The following is a 17319-nucleotide window of genomic DNA, read 5'->3' as shown; positions in this document are numbered from 1 at the left end:
GTATTTCAAACTGATATAGCTAGGAGTCAGACACTCATGCTACAGTGACTTTGTAGGCAAACCGCCACCATTAACCATACAGCAATAGCTCATACAAATGTTCATCATTAGAACACAAGGGTATTTTTTAAAAATTCATACATGGAAAGATGGCAAAACACTTGAGTAACCCCTCTACTGATTTTGAAAAGTGCCATGGGACTTTTAACAACCACTTGGAACAGACGAAAGGAAACTTACTTTACTGCTTCTTCTGAAAGACGGTGTTTCTCTCATTGTAACAACCACCTGGGTAAGCATTCAACCAGTCCCAGTTAAGCGAAGCTCAGCATTCTGCAGTTTTAAAGAGTTCAGATCCAATAATTGGGTGCCAGTCATAATGATGTCCGGTAGCTGAATGCACCCATCCTCCAGGATTGCCAGATATTTTGCGCACACACAGCATGTGGATAGAACTAGGACCTTCAACTCCAAAAACTCAGTCCTCTAACATATACGTTTAGGGATAATCTGTCAACTGGCATTAATTCTTATATCTAGCATAGCAGTGGTTTTCAACCTCGGTCCGCCGACCCCAGGGGACCCACAGATCATGTCTAAGATTTCCAAAGGGGTCTGCAGCTCCATTTGAAATTTTTTAGGGGTCTGCAAATGAAAAAAAGGTGAAACCCACTGCTCCATATGTTTGAGCAGGCTGATATTCCAGTATTCCAGTACTGGCTGATAAAACAGCCAGTAAATTACAAGCTTTTGTTGTAAGTCCAAAGCCTGTTTGAACACTTGAGCAATACAAAATCTTCTGACCAAGAGATGAAAGTGCTACTACCTGAGCCATACTGATATTGATACAAATGGAATATACATTTCCAAGAAGGAAATGCATTCTGTAGTGTATAACATCATTTCCTTTGGTTGGAAAAAAGTAAGAGTCCGTAGGAGAGAGATTTTCAAAATGTAATTTGAAGTTACTGAGATGAAAAAGCATTTCAAAAAGGGAGCCTATAATATCATTTCTTTCTGAAGTGTTTTGTAATATATAAGAAATACTTTCTAAAAATAAATTGAACTGGAAAAATGAAAATCATGACATAGTTTCCTTTAAACTAATTCAGCTGTTTAAACTTTAAGTAAAATATTGAGAGACTAAATTATTCATGTGTTCTTTCCTCTTTATAAAGATGATCCCAGACTTTAAACAGCAGATTTCTGAACTTCAAAAGCAAAAGATGGATCTTGAACAACGCCTTCACGAACAAGCTGCAAAGACAAAAGGTAAAGAACCAACATGGGGCCTGTCTTGCAAACAGGTAGAGAGAGCCTGGGGACCCCCCTACTAGCACATCGGTGCCACTGGCAGGACTCTGTCCTCTCCCCTTCCAGGAGGGAGGGGGCAAAGTGGAACACTGCTGTATCACTCCTCCAATTATGTGGGTCATTTATAGATTCCATGCCTCTGGCGTAACTTAAAATTGCTTAACAGCAGCTCTAAATTGTGTCAGATCTGCAGCTGGTCCACATCTCCCCATTTCTCCCCTGCACTGAATAGAGTTCTGGTGCATGAGAGAATCTTTCCCACGACTGCGGTTTATTTACTACGTTCCATGCCATTACTGTGGGCCAAGTTCGGATTCCTTATGCATGCAAAGCTCCCATTGAATTTAGTGGGAGTTTGGATTAAGTAAAAACTTAAAATCTGAAAATCCTGGCCATCAGGATTTGGCCCATAGCAATGAAAGATTTGCTGTTTTCACTTGTTTATAAACACTTGGTTCCTCAACAATGTTTTCATTTTATATGAAGCTTCATTGCAAATTGTAATTACTGAAGGAGTTCCAAAAGTCACTAGTCCAAAACTGTAATCAACACCCTATAATGCAGAAGGGGGAAATAGTCAGTTATTTAACATTTAATTACATGATGTGTTCCTTGTAAATAGCTCTGATATTATAAGTATTTACCAGCTGGTATCTGATTCTGTGCCTTTTATGGGCACTCAGCTCCCATTGCGTACAGGACCTATTATTAAACAGTTGCTGTGTAAGCAAAGGATTTTTTTGATACAGTATTTGCCTTGTAAGCCAATATTGTTACAGGAAATAGGAAGAGGTTGTTATGCGTAAGAAAATATTAATTAAATTCCAGCCTGGATCAATAAGCAAACTTTGGGGGGGGGGGGGTCTTTCTTTTGTTGTTGGATTTATTTATTTTTAATCATAACAGGAAAAATGGAAGATATGCCTAATCGGGTACATCACAATCTGTCAGAGGAAGGTCAAAGAAGGTAAATATTATTTTAAATTAGGGCTGTCAAGTGATTAAAAAAAATTAAATCGCGATTAATTGTGCTGTTAAACAATATTAGAATACCATTTATTTAAATTTTTTGGATGTTTTCTACATTTTCAAATATTTTGATTTCAATTACAACACAACACAAAAGTGTACAGTGCTCACTTCATATTCATTTATTTATTTATTACAAACATTTGAACTATAAAAAAGAAACTTCAATTCACCTCATTGCAGTACTGTAGTGCAATCTCTTTATCATGAAAGTTGAACATACAAATGTAGAATTATGTAAAAAAGAATAACTGCACTTAACAATAAAACAATGTAAAACTTTAATTGTGATTAATTTTTTTTTATCGCTTGACAGCCCTAGTTGAATATCTTGTACAAGAGGTTCTTGTTTTTGTCCATTTGAAGCTTGTTATATTCCTAACTCTGTACTATTAGCTGCACTGTGTTTGAAATGGCCAACACGTTTTCTACGTTTTGCTAGCACGTTTTCAAAACCACCATCACTGAGCGCTACTGTAATGGATCGCTGCAGACTGTGAGCAGTGCACATCATGTGTTCAAAAGACAAGCAACTGGCTGCTGCGACCATGTGACGTGCTCTGTCAGTACTAATTGTTGTTACCTTTTCTCGAATATTCCATTCTTTTGCAACATCCATGAAATGCTCTGCACATGCTTCAACATAATGTCTCTCTTTGTTATGAGTTACTATTACAGCAAACGACTGCAGTGTCCATGCGGCATCAGTAAAGTGTGCCATGACACCAAGATAGCTATGATTGCTCAAGGATGTCCAGTGATCACCAGTCAAAGCAATAGCCAGTGCATTTTTCAGAAGGTCCAACTTTGTAGTCTTCTTGTTGTCATATAGGTCAGTGGTTCTCAAAGCCAGTCCGCCGCTTGTTCAGGGAAAGCCCCTGACGGGACGGGACGGTTTGTTTGCCTGCTGCGTCCACAGGTTCGGCCGATCATGGCTCCTACTGGCCGCGGTTCATTGCTCCAGGCCAGTGGGGGCTGCGGGAAGGGCGGCCAGCACATACCTTGGCCCGCGCCGCTTCCTGCAGCCCCCGTTGGCCTGGAGTGGCGAACCTCGGCCAGTGGGAGCTGCGATTGGCCAAACCTGCGGACGAGGCAGGTAAACAAACCGGCTCAACCCGCCAGAGGCTTTCCCTGAACAAATGACACACCAGCTTTGAGAACCACTGATATAGGTCATTTAGTGCAGGCGGCACGGGGCTTGGCGGGGGGATCAGCCCCAGGCGCCATCGGGCTCAAGGGGAGGGGGGTCAGCCCCAGCTGTGGATGGCACAGGGCTGGGTGGGGGAGACCCCACCTTGAGTAGTGTGGAGCTCAGGAGGGGGGAGGTTCAGCCCCAGCTGGGGTTGGGGAGAGCCCCAGCCTCAGCGGCATGGGGCTCGGTGGGGGGTCAGCCCCAGCTGCAGGCAAAATGGGGCTATGGGGGGGAGGGGTCAGCCCCTGAGCTCGGGGAGGGGGGATGTGAGCCCCAGGTGGCATGGGGCTCAGGCAGGGGGGGTTCCAGCCCCAGCTGCAGGCGACATGGGGCTTGGAAGGTGTTGTGGGCAGCACTGATCCCGGTGTGGGCAGTGTGGTGCTAGGGAGGGGGGCTCAGCCCCAGATGTGGGGGGTGGGAGGTGGGTCAGCCCCAGCCCCAGGAGGCATGGGGAGGGGGCTGGAGCGCCCTGCAAGGGGAGGGGTGGCTCAGGTGAACCCCTCACTCTCCTGTTTTTACTTTTAAAAAAATACTTCTCCACTGGAGCTGGCATGAGAACCAGTCTTTCTTGTTCTCTTGCATCTGAAGAAGTGAGGTTCTTACCCACGAAAGCTTATGCTCCCAATACTTCTGTTAGTCTTAAAGGTGCCACAGGACCCTCTGTTGCTTTTTACAGTCTTCCTGTAGCCTCTTCTCTTTCTGCCTGCCCTCCGGTGGCAGCTTGTGTTACTGCGTCTGATCTGACCTGACCTAGTTTCTCTAGAGAGCAGCTGATGCTGCCGTGCTGCGATTAATGCATTAATTGTGCTGTGCGTTAATCGCAGGCGTTAACGGCAGTTAATTGACAGCCCTATTTTAAATCTGTTTGCGAAATGTGGATTTAATGCCATAGGCTGAGTAGAGACACTTAAAACCTTATAGGGACTGGAATTGTATTTAGCAACTACCACTTGCTATTGGGGTGATGTAATGGTGAGGTGGGAAATTCCTGCTGTCAGCTCGGTAGGTGCCTGAGAGAGACAGAACATGTAACCCATCTTGAAGTAATATTGGGCTTTCTGAGAAGAAGAATAAGGGAACAAACTTTTTGTGATTTCTAGAACACTGGAAGACCAGACTGAAATACACACAAAAGAAGAGAAGCAGATTGTCACAATCCAAGAAATTCAAGAGGCAAACAATCACCTAAAGGAGCAACATGAAATTGAGAATGAAGTAAAGAGCAAGATAAAGCAGGAGGCATTTCATCTTACTCTGGAAAACATGGTGAGGAATGAAATTCTCTTAATCCATCCCCGAAACACAGTTAAAAATACAGAGTGCACAGTAAGAGCTAGACATTTCCCAGCCCGGTGCAGCGGCACAAGGAGAGGGTGGAAAAGCCCCTCTCCCTGGCATCTCTATACTGGCCTAGGCAGAGATTGTCCTTGTGCTCCTGCCATGCAGAGAATGAGGAACTGTAGAGCCAACAGTAGCAGTGGAAATCCCAGCTGGAGAGGGACGTGCCCATGGCTTTATTCCCTGCTGCCCCAGATCAGGGCCAGCAGGAGGAAGAAGGCACACATGTCATTGTTGTGTGTGCTTCCTCTGTGCTCTCAGATATATTTTATTTGCCTCCATAATCTCCCATTGAAGTGCAACTCTTCCTAAACCATCCAACCTGCAAGGTACTAGCTTCAAGTCACAGTCTAGCCCAATCGAGCAAAAGATTTAAAGGCATAGTGCAGTTAAATATTATACGAGGAGGTGAGAGCGATGTTACCCCATTTCTCAGGCCTCTGCTTGGAATTCCCATCGATTTTGAGGACAGAGGGATTGCGGGATCAAGCTTGTATTCAGTGGGACTACTCACAATCTGAAAATTAAGTATAAATCTTTGCAGAATTGGGACCAAATATTCTAAAAGGGAAATGAAGTTAGCGAGCCAGATAAATATTTACCTATGTCAGACCAGCTACTGAGCAGATTTCTGCATGTGCTGTCTGATTGGTTCATCAGCAGTGCCAGTAAGGATGCACCCCTTTGCAACATTGCTCCTGAACTCAGTTTTATTGCCCTCTGTGGAGGTAGAAGCAGAGGTATATTGACTAGTTACTCTCCATCTTTATTTGATTATTGTAGGATCTTGAAGAAGAGTTAGACATGAAAGACAGAGTAATAAAAAAATTGCAGGATCAGATCAAGAATCTTACCAAGACTATTGAAAAAGGTAGGATTTATTTTTTACGGTTTAAAATAGTTTTGAATGTGTAATAGAGGGTATATGGGTATGTGAGAGAGAGAGAGGGTCAAAAGGTTGTTAAATTCAATCTTTCAACAACAACATAAGATGGGAAAGCATTAGCAAAAATTTCATAAATGTTTTCCCTGTTTTTCAGCCCATTTTATAAATGTGTGTATATGTGTGTACATTTTTATTTTATTTTTATTTTTTTTTACAGAATTAGTTTTCACTCTGAGTTGTTTTAAAGGTTGAAAACCTGACTAATATTGGGATGGGTAGCCAAAGCCTCACTTGTTTAGTGCAGGTAGTCCCACAGGAATCAGTAAGACTACTCATGTGAGTAATATGAGCAGGAATTGACCGATAATACTTGAGTCATAAATTGAGATGATTATTGCAAACAGGAGCTACAGTATGTTTCTGGCAGTAAGAACTGCATGTTTCTCGTAGTTTATTTTAACATGTTAACATTACATTAGCCTGTAAGTAAGAGTACATTTACTTTTGACAGCCAATGAAACACACGTGCCAGCTGTGCCCAAGGAGTACATTGGAATGATGGAGTACAGAAAGGAAGATGAAGCAAGAATTATTAAAAATCTCATCCTTGGTACTTCAGTTACACTTTGAATTACAGACATATTTAATTATATTCGATATAGCATGTTAAAAAAAAATCCAAGATTTTTTAATTTCAGTTGTACTCATTATTAACTTTGATCTCTTTATCTCCCTTCTCTCTCACTGTACTCTTAGGGGCACCATACTATTACTTTCTATTACTGCTTGATTCAAAGTGTTTCAAAGACAGAAGTATTTTATCTGGTGAAAACTCATTTGTCTCATATCTCTGACTCTACTGTCTATCTTCTTATTTGTTCACTTCTGAAACTACAAATCTCGAGTACTCCAGCACCTGAGTTTAATTTTCCTTCCTGGTCTACCTTGTCTGTAAGTCATTATCTCTAGAACTTTGCTAGAAGTTGTCTGTACCCCTCTGCTGAAATCACAAGCCCCTTCTCTCAAAACTTCAGGGATACAGAATGTTTCAATTGAACTGTTCTTGCTGTATGACTCAGGCCTGTGTGACCTCTCCTCTTTGGTCTCTCATCCAGTCTTCTATCCGTTTGCTCTTCTTATCTATCTAGGGTATTTATTTAGCACCAGTCACCATAATATCTAGGCATAGCACAGGAGTGAGCAAACTTTTTGGCCAAAGGGCCACATCTAGGTGGGGAAATTGCATGCAGAGCGGGGCAGAGGGTTGGGGTGCGGGGTGTGGGAGGGGGTGCGGTGTGCAGGAAGGGGCTCAGGGCAAAGGGTTGGGGCACAGGAGGGGTGTGGGGTATACGAGGGGGCATAGGGCAGGGGGTTGGGGTGCAGGGATGGGTGTGGGATGCAGGGGGTTGGAGTGCAGGAGAGGGCTCAGGGCAGGGGGTTGGGGTGCTGGAGGAGGGTGGGAGGGGGCTCAGGACAGGGCGTTGGGGTGCAGGAGGGGTGCGGTGCAGCGGGGGTTGGGGTGCAGGCAGGGGGCTCAGGGCAGGAGTGTGGGGTGCAGGGTGTGGGCTCCAGCCTGGGGCCACTTACCTGGAGCGGCTCCAGGGTAGCAGCGGCCCGCATGGGAGCCAGGGCAGGCTCCCTGACTGCCCTTGCCCCACGCTGCTCCTGGAAGCAGCTGGCACCACGACCCTGCGGCCCCTGGGAGATGGGGGGACAGAGGGCTCTGCGTTCTGCCCTTGCCTGCGGGTACCTTCCCTGAACCAACATTTCTATCCTGCAGAAAATTTCATGCTTCTGGAAAAAATCCATTCTGATTCGGAACAAAAAGTTGGACATGTGAAATTTTCTATGAGAGGGGACATTTTGAGAACTGAAATGGAATTTCTCTAAAACATCCTGCTGTCCAGCCATCTCCCTGCCTCCCTTGCCTAACTGTGTGCCAGGGAGCCAGTGCTCCTCGGGCATACCCACCTCCCCGGCAGCCCACCTGGCCACTGCCAATCCTCATCTCCCCCACTGTGGGAAGCTGGGAGTTTATGGAGCACCAGCTCCCCAGCAGCTGGCCGCAGGAGCTGTGGGTGAGGCAGGGAGCTCAGCTTAGAGGCAGCCCACCTGGTGGGTTGCCCGGGAGACAGAAAACCTGGGCTGCCAAGGAGTGGGTGAGCCATGGTGCTGGGAATGATTTTCTGACATTTTGCAGATGGCGAATTCGGCACTGGGAAGTCATTCTGATGGCAGTTTCCTGAACAGCTCTAGTAATTATAAAGGAAAAGAGAATTCATCCACAAACTGGTTAATCAAGAGCGTGGTTAGAAATTAATCCAGTGCTTTTTACCTATTTAAGTAAGACTAGATGGTGATACTACCTTTGTATCTACAATGTGTAATGAACACCCGCTTTGATTCTGCTTTGCTCAGATCTAAAGCCACGTGGAGTGGTAGTAAATATGATTCCAGGCCTCCCAGCTTACATCCTGTTCATGTGTGTGAGATATGCAGATTATCTGAATGATGGTGACATGCTGAAATCTTTCATGAGTATAACCACTAATGGTATCAAACAAGTTATTAAGGTAGGAATATTCCTTACATATTTTGCTTTATTCCACTATTTTATTGGTTTCGTTGTACATGCACTTACAGGCTTACAACATGTCATTGTTTAGGAACACGCTGAAGATTTTGAGATCTTGTCCTTTTGGCTCTCCAATACATATCATTTTCTTAACTGTTTGAAACAATACAGCGGGGAAGAGGTAGGAATAATTTCATCACTTCACATTTTACATAATTGCACTGAATTTTATAACCAAATGGGCCAGGGATCATAAGATGGGACCATCTCACCAAAAGGGCCTGAAATTCATATCCTTCTGTACTAGTGGTTTTTGACTTGGAGGTGATCCAATAGAGCTTGTCCAAAGGAGCTTAGGAAGATGTTTGAAACACTAACAGTAAACAGTTGTTAAAGCAAGAAGGAAGAAACGGTTACATACTTTGGGTGCCATTTAATCCATTTGCTGCTTAGTTTGATCCTCTGTTTAATTTGAACAGGACCACAGGAGCTCAACTAGTTGTATTTAAAAATAACTTTCACCTTTTCTTTCGCTCAACTGTTACTGCTTCAGGCAGACATTGTTACCATTTGATTAATAAGTAAAGTTACAACTCGGAATGAAATCAAAGACACATGGTAGTAAAATAGTCAGTTTCATCTTAAACCAGATGAAGCTGAATTTCACTGCTATTTTTCGGTTCTTTAAACCCCAAACTCAAAGTGATACTTGATGAATGAGGGATAGAAACGCATATGGTCTGAAACTAAAAGACAGTATTCTCATGAATCCCTACAAAGAGAAAACACCTTTCACTCAACCCAGCTGTAAACACTTCTTTGTACTCTGCAAGCTGCCATACTCTCCCTGGTGGTTATAGTGATAATAGCAAAGTTTGATCAGAAAGGCCTTTGACTGAAATAAAGGCAAAGCAATGTAGAGCAATTCTTTCACAATTTAACTGCAGAATTGGAGGCGTGTTTGAACCCAAAACATGGTTCTGGGTTTGGATCCAAGTTTGCAGCTTTAATTCATCTCTGTAATGAACCAAATGCAAGTCTAAACATTCCAAACTTTGCGAGAGGTTTGCATTTCAAAACCCCGAGCTTGAAAGCATTTCAATCCTGGATTTTTCTTCTCATTACAAAGATACAAAATTCAGATGTGGGACTTTGGGTCAGGTTTAAAAATCCTGAGCTGCTGATGTTGTCTGTCAGCTGTTGGAACCTATTATTAACCCTGTTTTTGAGAGGCTGAAAACACTGCCGTATTAATATTCATATCAGAGTAATTACATTACAAAGTACAAAATGAGAGCATTTGAAACCATAAAAAATTGAAGAGGCACATTTGAATTTTTCTCTCATACAGTTTAAACAAGAGAGTGATTTTCCTGTAAAAAGTATCTGACGCTTTCCAAGTAAATGATCTAGCACCTTATCCAAAGCCCACTGAAGTTAATGTGAGTCTTTCCTTTAGCTACACTGGGTTTTTTGATCAGATACCGAATGAGCATTAAGTAGAAAAATGTGTCTATTGATGTCGATGAAATCCATGGGTAGTAGCAGCGTCTCAAGATAGCAGTAACTTAGACCCATTTTGAGAGTCTGGATGCATACACACAGAACTCACTAATGTAGTTCATGTGTAGCACTGTTCAGATCTATTGATAATGATGGCATTAACAGCATTGTCATATTGATACATTTACAACTGTCTTTCAGGAATTCATGAAGCAAAATACTCCACGTCAGAATATGAACTGTTTGAAGCATTTTGATCTTTCAGAATACAGACAAATTCTTAGTGACTTGGCCATTCGTATCTATCACCAATTCATTCTTGTAATGGAGAATAACATTCAGCCAATGATAGGTAAGAAGGAAGAAAATGACCATTGAAAATAAATGCACTAGTAGCTTCTAAGGTATTTGAATAAATCTTATACAGAGACAAAAGACTAGGGGTGAACTATGCCCTGGTGCACACATATACACACACACACACACACACACACACACACACACACATACGTATGTGTGTACATATCTAGACATCTGTATACATTGACTGAATAGTCACCAGAAGTTTGAATGTTTTTTCCCCCTTGCAGCAGTGTTTCTCAGTGTGGGGCACGGCCCCGGAGCACAAAGGGCTAGCTAGGGCAGCCGTGGACGATGTATAAATTGAGTGTTTAGCAACATGTGACAGGTCTGAAGGGGGAGGGGGCTGATTGATTTTATTTTCCTAAAAAGGTGGGTTTCAGATAGGAAATATTTCCTAACATGTTTCTGCTTCTACTTCCATCCTGTCCTTTCCCACCCCACCCCCTCTATTTCTAACCAGCCAAGCCGAAGGCAAGCTATTAAGCATTTCTGTATTGCTGTTTTCACTAGACATTTTACAGTGGCATTTTTCTAATTATTCATGATAGTGTGACAGTAGTTTGTTTGTTTTAGTTTTCCCGAATTACCTCACACTAAGGCTATGTCTACATTACGCACCACTGGTGTCGTCACGTGGAGTACATGTAGCTATTTGCTGCAGTGAAAAACAGGCCGCATGCACGCTGCAGCGTGTAGCTACACACATCAGAGAGAGGCTCTAGCAGAGGGGAGGCAGCAGAGAGAGGCTTCAGCAGCTCCCCACTGCCAGAGCCTTTCCTCGCTGCCTCCCCCCTGCCAGAGTCTTTCCCCCTCTAGCTGAGGGGAGGCTGCAGAGAAGAGCTGCAGCAGCAGGACACTACACTTCTAAAAATAGCAGCATAGACAGGCGGGCGCAGCTTGGACAAGTCGAGATGATGTAAGATACGTACTCACATACATACCAGCACCCTTCCGGCGTGTCTTTACTCTACTTATCGAAACCGTGCCTCACCGGCTGTACTGCTATTTATACTTATGCTGGGGGGCTATGCAGGAGTGTACGCTAGACACCGCCCAAAGAAGCAGGAGTGTAGATCTACCCAAAAGGTCTAACAATGCTAATCTTGTTTGATGTGGTGCAAGGAATGGCTTCCTTCATCTACAGTGTTCCCCTTCTCCCTTTTGGGCTACCGTACTGAGCTGCCACATAAAGATGAGGTTCTTGAAATCTAGCCTGAAAGCACACACAACTTTCACATGCAAACCCCGTCCTCCTTTATTACTGGAGTAATGAGAAACTGCAGTTTAAAAACTTTCAACGATACAGCTTGAAAATATTTGTTCCCAAAACCAAATTACCATATTAAAAGGACCCTACATGTTGTTGGTGTTACAAATGATTTCCTCTTGCCTTTTCAGTACCAGGTATGCTTGAACATGAAAGTCTCCAAGGAATTTCTGGCATGAAACCTACAGGATTCCGTAAACGTTCTTCTAGTATAGACGACACCGATACCTACACAATGACCTCCATCCTGCAACAGCTCAGCTATTTTTATAGCACCATGTGCCAGAATGGCTTGGATACAGAGCTTCTAAAGCAGGCAGTGAAGCAGCTTTTCTTTCTGATTGGAGCTGTCACCCTTAATAGTCTTTTCCTCCGCAAGGACATGTGCTCTTGTAGGAAAGGAATGCAGATAAGGTAAAGCCAATCAAGATTCAGCAAGCAGTTTTTTGAGAGAGGGGATTTTTTAACTTAGTGTAGTTCTATCACTTGTGCCATTGGATACACTGTGAACATTCCGTGGTGATTATTTTTGTCCCTCTGGTTTGAAAAGGTAGATTTTAACTTTTCTGTGAATTCGTTTGCTGATCCTAGCATACTCCATGATACAGTGCTTATCACAAGTGTACTTTACATGTAACATTAATAGAGGGACACACAGTACCGTCTGGAGGGGCAGAGACTCAAAAGCCCCTGAGCATTCTGGGGCATTTATTGTCCCCTTTAACCTGCAACACGTCTATGGCTCTTGCCATGCTAATTTACACACACAGGCACTGTATAGTGGATTTCACTGGGGAGAGCAGATACAACATTCCCTGATGGGCAGAATTGCTGAATTATCTTCCCACCCTTAATGATGAGACCAGAATCAGGTGCAAATCCAGCAGGGGATTGGCTGAGGGCTCCTCTTCCTTTTGCCCGTATGTGGATCAGGAGGAGAATATGCTCCTAAATCATTGCAAAAGATACACAGTTCAGTTACATCCCATTAGACAGTCTGGAGACAGAGCTGTAAGAAAATCAATAGATAAAGCCTACAGGCCTTAAATCATCCGGGAAAGTGGCAATGGGAGACAGAGGCTTTCACCTATAGGTCATCAATTATGAGAATCTGGTCCAGGCTGGGAATGTGCAAAAGTTGCTATCATCTCCTAGCTCTCTTGAGGATGCTGTGAACGCGTATTTTTAAAGGAATAGCAGTATTTAACACAATCCCATGTAATGCTGCCACATCCTACTAATGTATGAAACTGACTAAGGCCTTTGTATAAACAACAAAGAAACTGTCATTGTCCAAAGTTTGTGAAATACGAAGTGTGAACAGGATAAAATGATGAAAGGGAAATCAGATTTTTAAATTAGTTAGTTTTAATAATCTAAGGGGGGGGTATTTTCGAAAGATATTTTTTGCTTAATACGTATGAATTTTAAACTGACAGTGTTTCTTTAATGACATCCATTTGCAGATTGCTTTATTATTACTAGTGTGTGAGGGGAAACTGACATTGCTATGCTTGTGTTTGATTTAACCCAGATGTAATATCAGCTACTTAGAAGAATGGCTTAAAGAAAAGAATCTGCAGAGCAGTTCTGCCAAGGAAACTTTGGAACCTCTCTCTCAGGCAGCCTGGCTCCTTCAGGTCAAAAAGATCACAGACGATGATGCCAAGGAGATATATGAACACTGTACATCCCTGTCTGCTGTACAGGTAATAAACTCTGTCATTTTCTGTTGGCAGCACCAATTGCTGAATCTTATAATTCATGTGTGAAATAATCCTGGCTGCAGACGGTGATCAGCATCCCACTTTTATAACTGCTCCTTCCTGCCAAATGTTCCAACCCAGGCCTCCCCAGCTGTAATGTTTGATTCTCGATTCCTTTGTTTGTATTTTCTACTTTTCTAGCTTGGATGCCTATCTGCCCTGTTCCATCTGGGTCCTGCTCCAGACCTGTCCTCTTCTCTATTCTCCAGTATCATTTCCTTTATCTGTCACAATGGGTTTCCTTTAATCAGTTCAGCCATTTCCACCATCTATTTGGGGATGAGCCTAGGCAATTATCACATACAGAATCACTCACTAGTTTGCCAGTTAATAATCTACCTCCTTACAGTACAATTGCTTACAATGCCCTCAGTCAGTTAGATATGGATGGGGGCATAATTTTAATGCCTCTTCCTTTCAAACTGTTCCTTTTTTCTGGCATGGGTTACAATTATTAAAAGTCTTTTATCATTTATGCAGATAGTAAAGATCCTCAATTCATACACTCCTATAGATGATTTTGAGAAAAGAGTGTCCCCATCGTTCGTTCGCAAAGTCCAGGTAAGAGCCTTACATTATTTTCTCACACACATTCAAGTTACGATATTTTGCACACATTGTTTACAATGGTACGTGTTCATACTTGGCTTTTAAATTCAAACCAGAACAAAAGTTACTGCTCTTCTGTACCCTTTGGGACTGACAAAAAAAGTCATTAGAATAAAGGGAAAGCAAGCCTCTTCGGGTTTTACCACTTCGTATCTTCTTGACAGTAAATCTCTCTTTGTTCTATTTGCAGGCTATGCTCAATAATCGAGAGGATATTCCACAATTGATGCTAGATACCAAATATCTCTTTCAAGTGACATTTCCTTACACCCCATCTCCACATGCCTTGGAAATTATACAAATTCCCAGCAGTTTCAAACTTGGCTTTCTCACAAGAGTGTAATACAAAAATAAAAAGGATTTGCCACCCTGTCCTCAAAGACTAAATGAACAGCAAACTTTTATGGCTCATTTCCCCACAACTGGGATATAGTGCAGTGGCTTACTATGGAATATACTTTTAAAAACTACTTTGGAATCAGGACATCAGCAGTAGGAATAAAGCATATGCCAGCTTACAAAAACCCCTCCTTTCTTTTCTTAGTATTGTCCATTCGCCACCTCATTTTACAAAGGGCGATACTATATCCAGCAGCTATGCACTTTACAGTTTTGGAGCCCTACAAAGAAAGTTTGTTTGAGACAAATTTGTATTGGTGCTCCATGTTCTTTGACAGATCACCAGTAAGGGAACAACATGCTCGATCTCTCTCCTGGGGTAACAACTACTATGTTATAATCTGTCATGGTGCTGTTTTCTCTCACATGTGAGATGTTTTCCGTAGGAATTCCTCTCACTGGCTTGATATGATGGATTTATTTTGCAGCAGTCTTCACCCAGTTAGATTTCCTGTGGAATTCATTATTCCATCTGTGAAGGGAGTCTAACAACAAACAAGAATAAAATTACTGTTTTGTGCCCGCAGAAGAGTGGAGCAATAGAAAATGGAAGGTCTTCCTACAGTAGGTTAAAAAGCCAATGCAAATTACTACACTGTCCGTGGGGACAGCTCTGATGTCAGTATGAGGGAGAGAAGTGCTTCTGCAGACCCATGTTGGCCTTTTCAGATGCGTGCTGACTTGCTCACTCAGACATTATAGTTCAGGCAGAGGAGACCATATCAGCATCCGTTTAAAGTAGAGCTGGGGCTGAGACACTTAATTTGGAGGCAGAGTTCAGTTCCCCTTTGCAAAATTCAGGGGTATTCAAGTCTGGGGTTTGGGTTCAGCCCATTACAGTGATAAAGCCAGCTGTAAAATTGGGATCAAAATCCAGGTTTGCATTTTAAACTTTTGCTCCTTCCAAGGGGGATGGGTTTAGGGTTGGACTTGGACCCATCTCTAGTGTCATGTAATTGCAAAACACCTAGAGAGCCCATTCACCTCCCCCCGTCTTCTTTATTTTTTGTTGTTGTTGATGATCAGGTGCTAAGAATACAAACAGGTTGGTGGAGACTGTTGCATTTCGAGCAGTGACATTTAATAGTCTGCAGGTGATTTAGGAAAAATAAGAATTGAGTTTAATACGAGCATAATTAGACTGCAGGTCATGGAAAGAATATTTCAAGCTTCTGCAGAACATCCTGCGTGTTCCACCTTTAAAACTCAACCAAGGGAACACCAGCGTATCTTATTTGTACAGCTCATCACTCTGGGAGATGTTCACTTGCCACAGTGATGGGTGTGTAGGAGAACCTGGATAGACGGACAAGGGCCCAATCCTGCCAGCACTTATTACAGAGGGTTGTGTTCACCACAGGTGATAAGTCAGTGGGACTGCACCCAGTAGTAACTGTTTGCAGCAGTGGCTCTAAGATGACCTGCAAAGCATTTGTACAGATTTGAGGAGAGGTGAGGGGGTGGTTATTTTGTTTTTAAACTTTCTTCAAGGGAAAAGGGTGACACGACCTGAGGTGAGGAGGAAGCCGCTAAGAGGCAATAGTTTGGGGGGAATCTTCTGCCCCAGCTCCAGACTGGTGAGGAGGAGGGGGATGGGGAATAACCCTACACTCGGACAAGGGTTAGGCATTGAAGGGAAGCTGAGTGTGCAAGAAGACAATACCTGCAGCTGTACTACTAGCCCCCTGGCCAGCTCCTTGTGCATGTGCCTACTACTCTGAGAGTAGTGACTGAATGCAGCTCCCCTGGTATGGCCGTGCTCACAGATGCAACCTAATTTCTTAGTATTTGTTCATATTTATTTCATTTAGGCAGTACGCTCCTTGTGGGCAGGGACCTTGTCTCCTCTGCCCTGTGCAGCATCACACCCACAGCCAGCACAAAACAAATAATATGTAATAATTTATTTAATAGTGTACCCTGTAAAAATGATTGAAGTATTGGCACTCAGACACCATGGTCATGGGTGACCTTATAAAAACCTAGACAGATAATGATGTTTTACTAGTCAGTGTATTAGAACTTATTAGTGTATTAAAAGTGAACTCTGTAGTAAGTAAGGCATAGAACTCTGTGGTCTAGGACCAGTTTGAGTTGCATTGATATATTTAAGTACTTTTTAACTTAATTCCGTTAATTTAAACATTACCCATATGAAGAAATGACAAAATATTTTTGTAATGTTTTGCTACAGTATTTCTGCACTTTGTTAATTTTGCATAACTGCATATGTGAATTTAAAAATGGAACCACCTCTGATAGTTACTAATATGAATAGTAATATATGCAAAGCACATAGAGCAAGAATGGTGTATATATTCTTTAAAAGCATTAAAAAAAAAAAGTATACACAGTATCCTAAGCATGTAGGTAGGCTAACGTTTTCCACATGTTAAATATCTTTTAAATCACTTTGAAATCATTTAAGTTTTGTAATAAAATATCTTTATGTTTTAGTACTAAAATGTTTGAAAGAAGTCACTTGAAATTATGTAAGGCTTGGTGGCTATGGTAGGTCATGTATTAAACCATTAAGTCTCCATTTAGGTATTACATCAATCACTGTGACTGCCGCATAGCATATTTCAATATCTGATATTTGTGGTGTCCCTGATTGCTAATTAATTTCTGTAATAAATATTATTATGGTAACAGACTAGTTTGGTTGCTGTAACCTACATACTTTTTTTTAAAGAGTTATAAAGAGTATCTGAAGCCATATGCATATCGTATACTGACTTCTGCCTGTGTAAAATCTTAACCCACTCTTATATTCACATAGCAGATATGCTATTCAAGACACATACATCTGTAGGTGAAAAGCATTCAGTCATTTTACAGGGAGGAAATGTGGCAATTTGGTGTTAAACTGTTTCTCCCAGACTTAGGAGTGAAAAAAAACGGCTAACACTATGTACAACAAGAAGAAAATCTTGATTGATTGATTTATTGAGAGGAAGGATCTATGTCTAAGAATGAGAAAGAAGGCAGAAATAATAGCCTCATGGTGGGTAATACTACTCTGCTCTTAGGGACTGCCCCCTTCTCTGTTGGTATGAATGGCAACACTCCCAGTGG

At 42.3% G+C, this 17319-nt stretch overlaps 1 protein-coding gene across 1 annotated transcript in view; it reads left to right on the top strand.

Moving 5' to 3' along the window:
- MYO5C (myosin VC) overlaps positions 1-16895 on the top strand; it is a 57803-nt gene extending 40908 nt beyond the window's left edge. The window contains exons 30-41 of the mRNA XM_054042994.1: positions 1179-1272; positions 2221-2281; positions 4636-4801; positions 5657-5744; positions 6271-6369; positions 8178-8332; positions 8426-8515; positions 10039-10189; positions 11599-11881; positions 13002-13176; positions 13714-13794; positions 14033-16895. Coding sequence (XP_053898969.1) covers positions 1179-1272; positions 2221-2281; positions 4636-4801; positions 5657-5744; positions 6271-6369; positions 8178-8332; positions 8426-8515; positions 10039-10189; positions 11599-11881; positions 13002-13176; positions 13714-13794; positions 14033-14185 — 1596 coding nt within the window. The 3' untranslated portion in view covers positions 14186-16895. The remainder of the gene's footprint in view (positions 1-1178; positions 1273-2220; positions 2282-4635; positions 4802-5656; positions 5745-6270; positions 6370-8177; positions 8333-8425; positions 8516-10038; positions 10190-11598; positions 11882-13001; positions 13177-13713; positions 13795-14032) is intronic.
- The last annotated feature ends 424 nt before the right edge of the window (positions 16896-17319 follow it).

Source organism: Malaclemys terrapin, chromosome 10, assembly GCF_027887155.1.
Source record: "Malaclemys terrapin pileata isolate rMalTer1 chromosome 10, rMalTer1.hap1, whole genome shotgun sequence".
Taxonomy (NCBI): Eukaryota; Metazoa; Chordata; order Testudines; family Emydidae; genus Malaclemys; species Malaclemys terrapin.
Note: the sequence above shows the minus strand (reverse complement) of the source record. Positions and strands in the feature narration are given on the sequence as shown.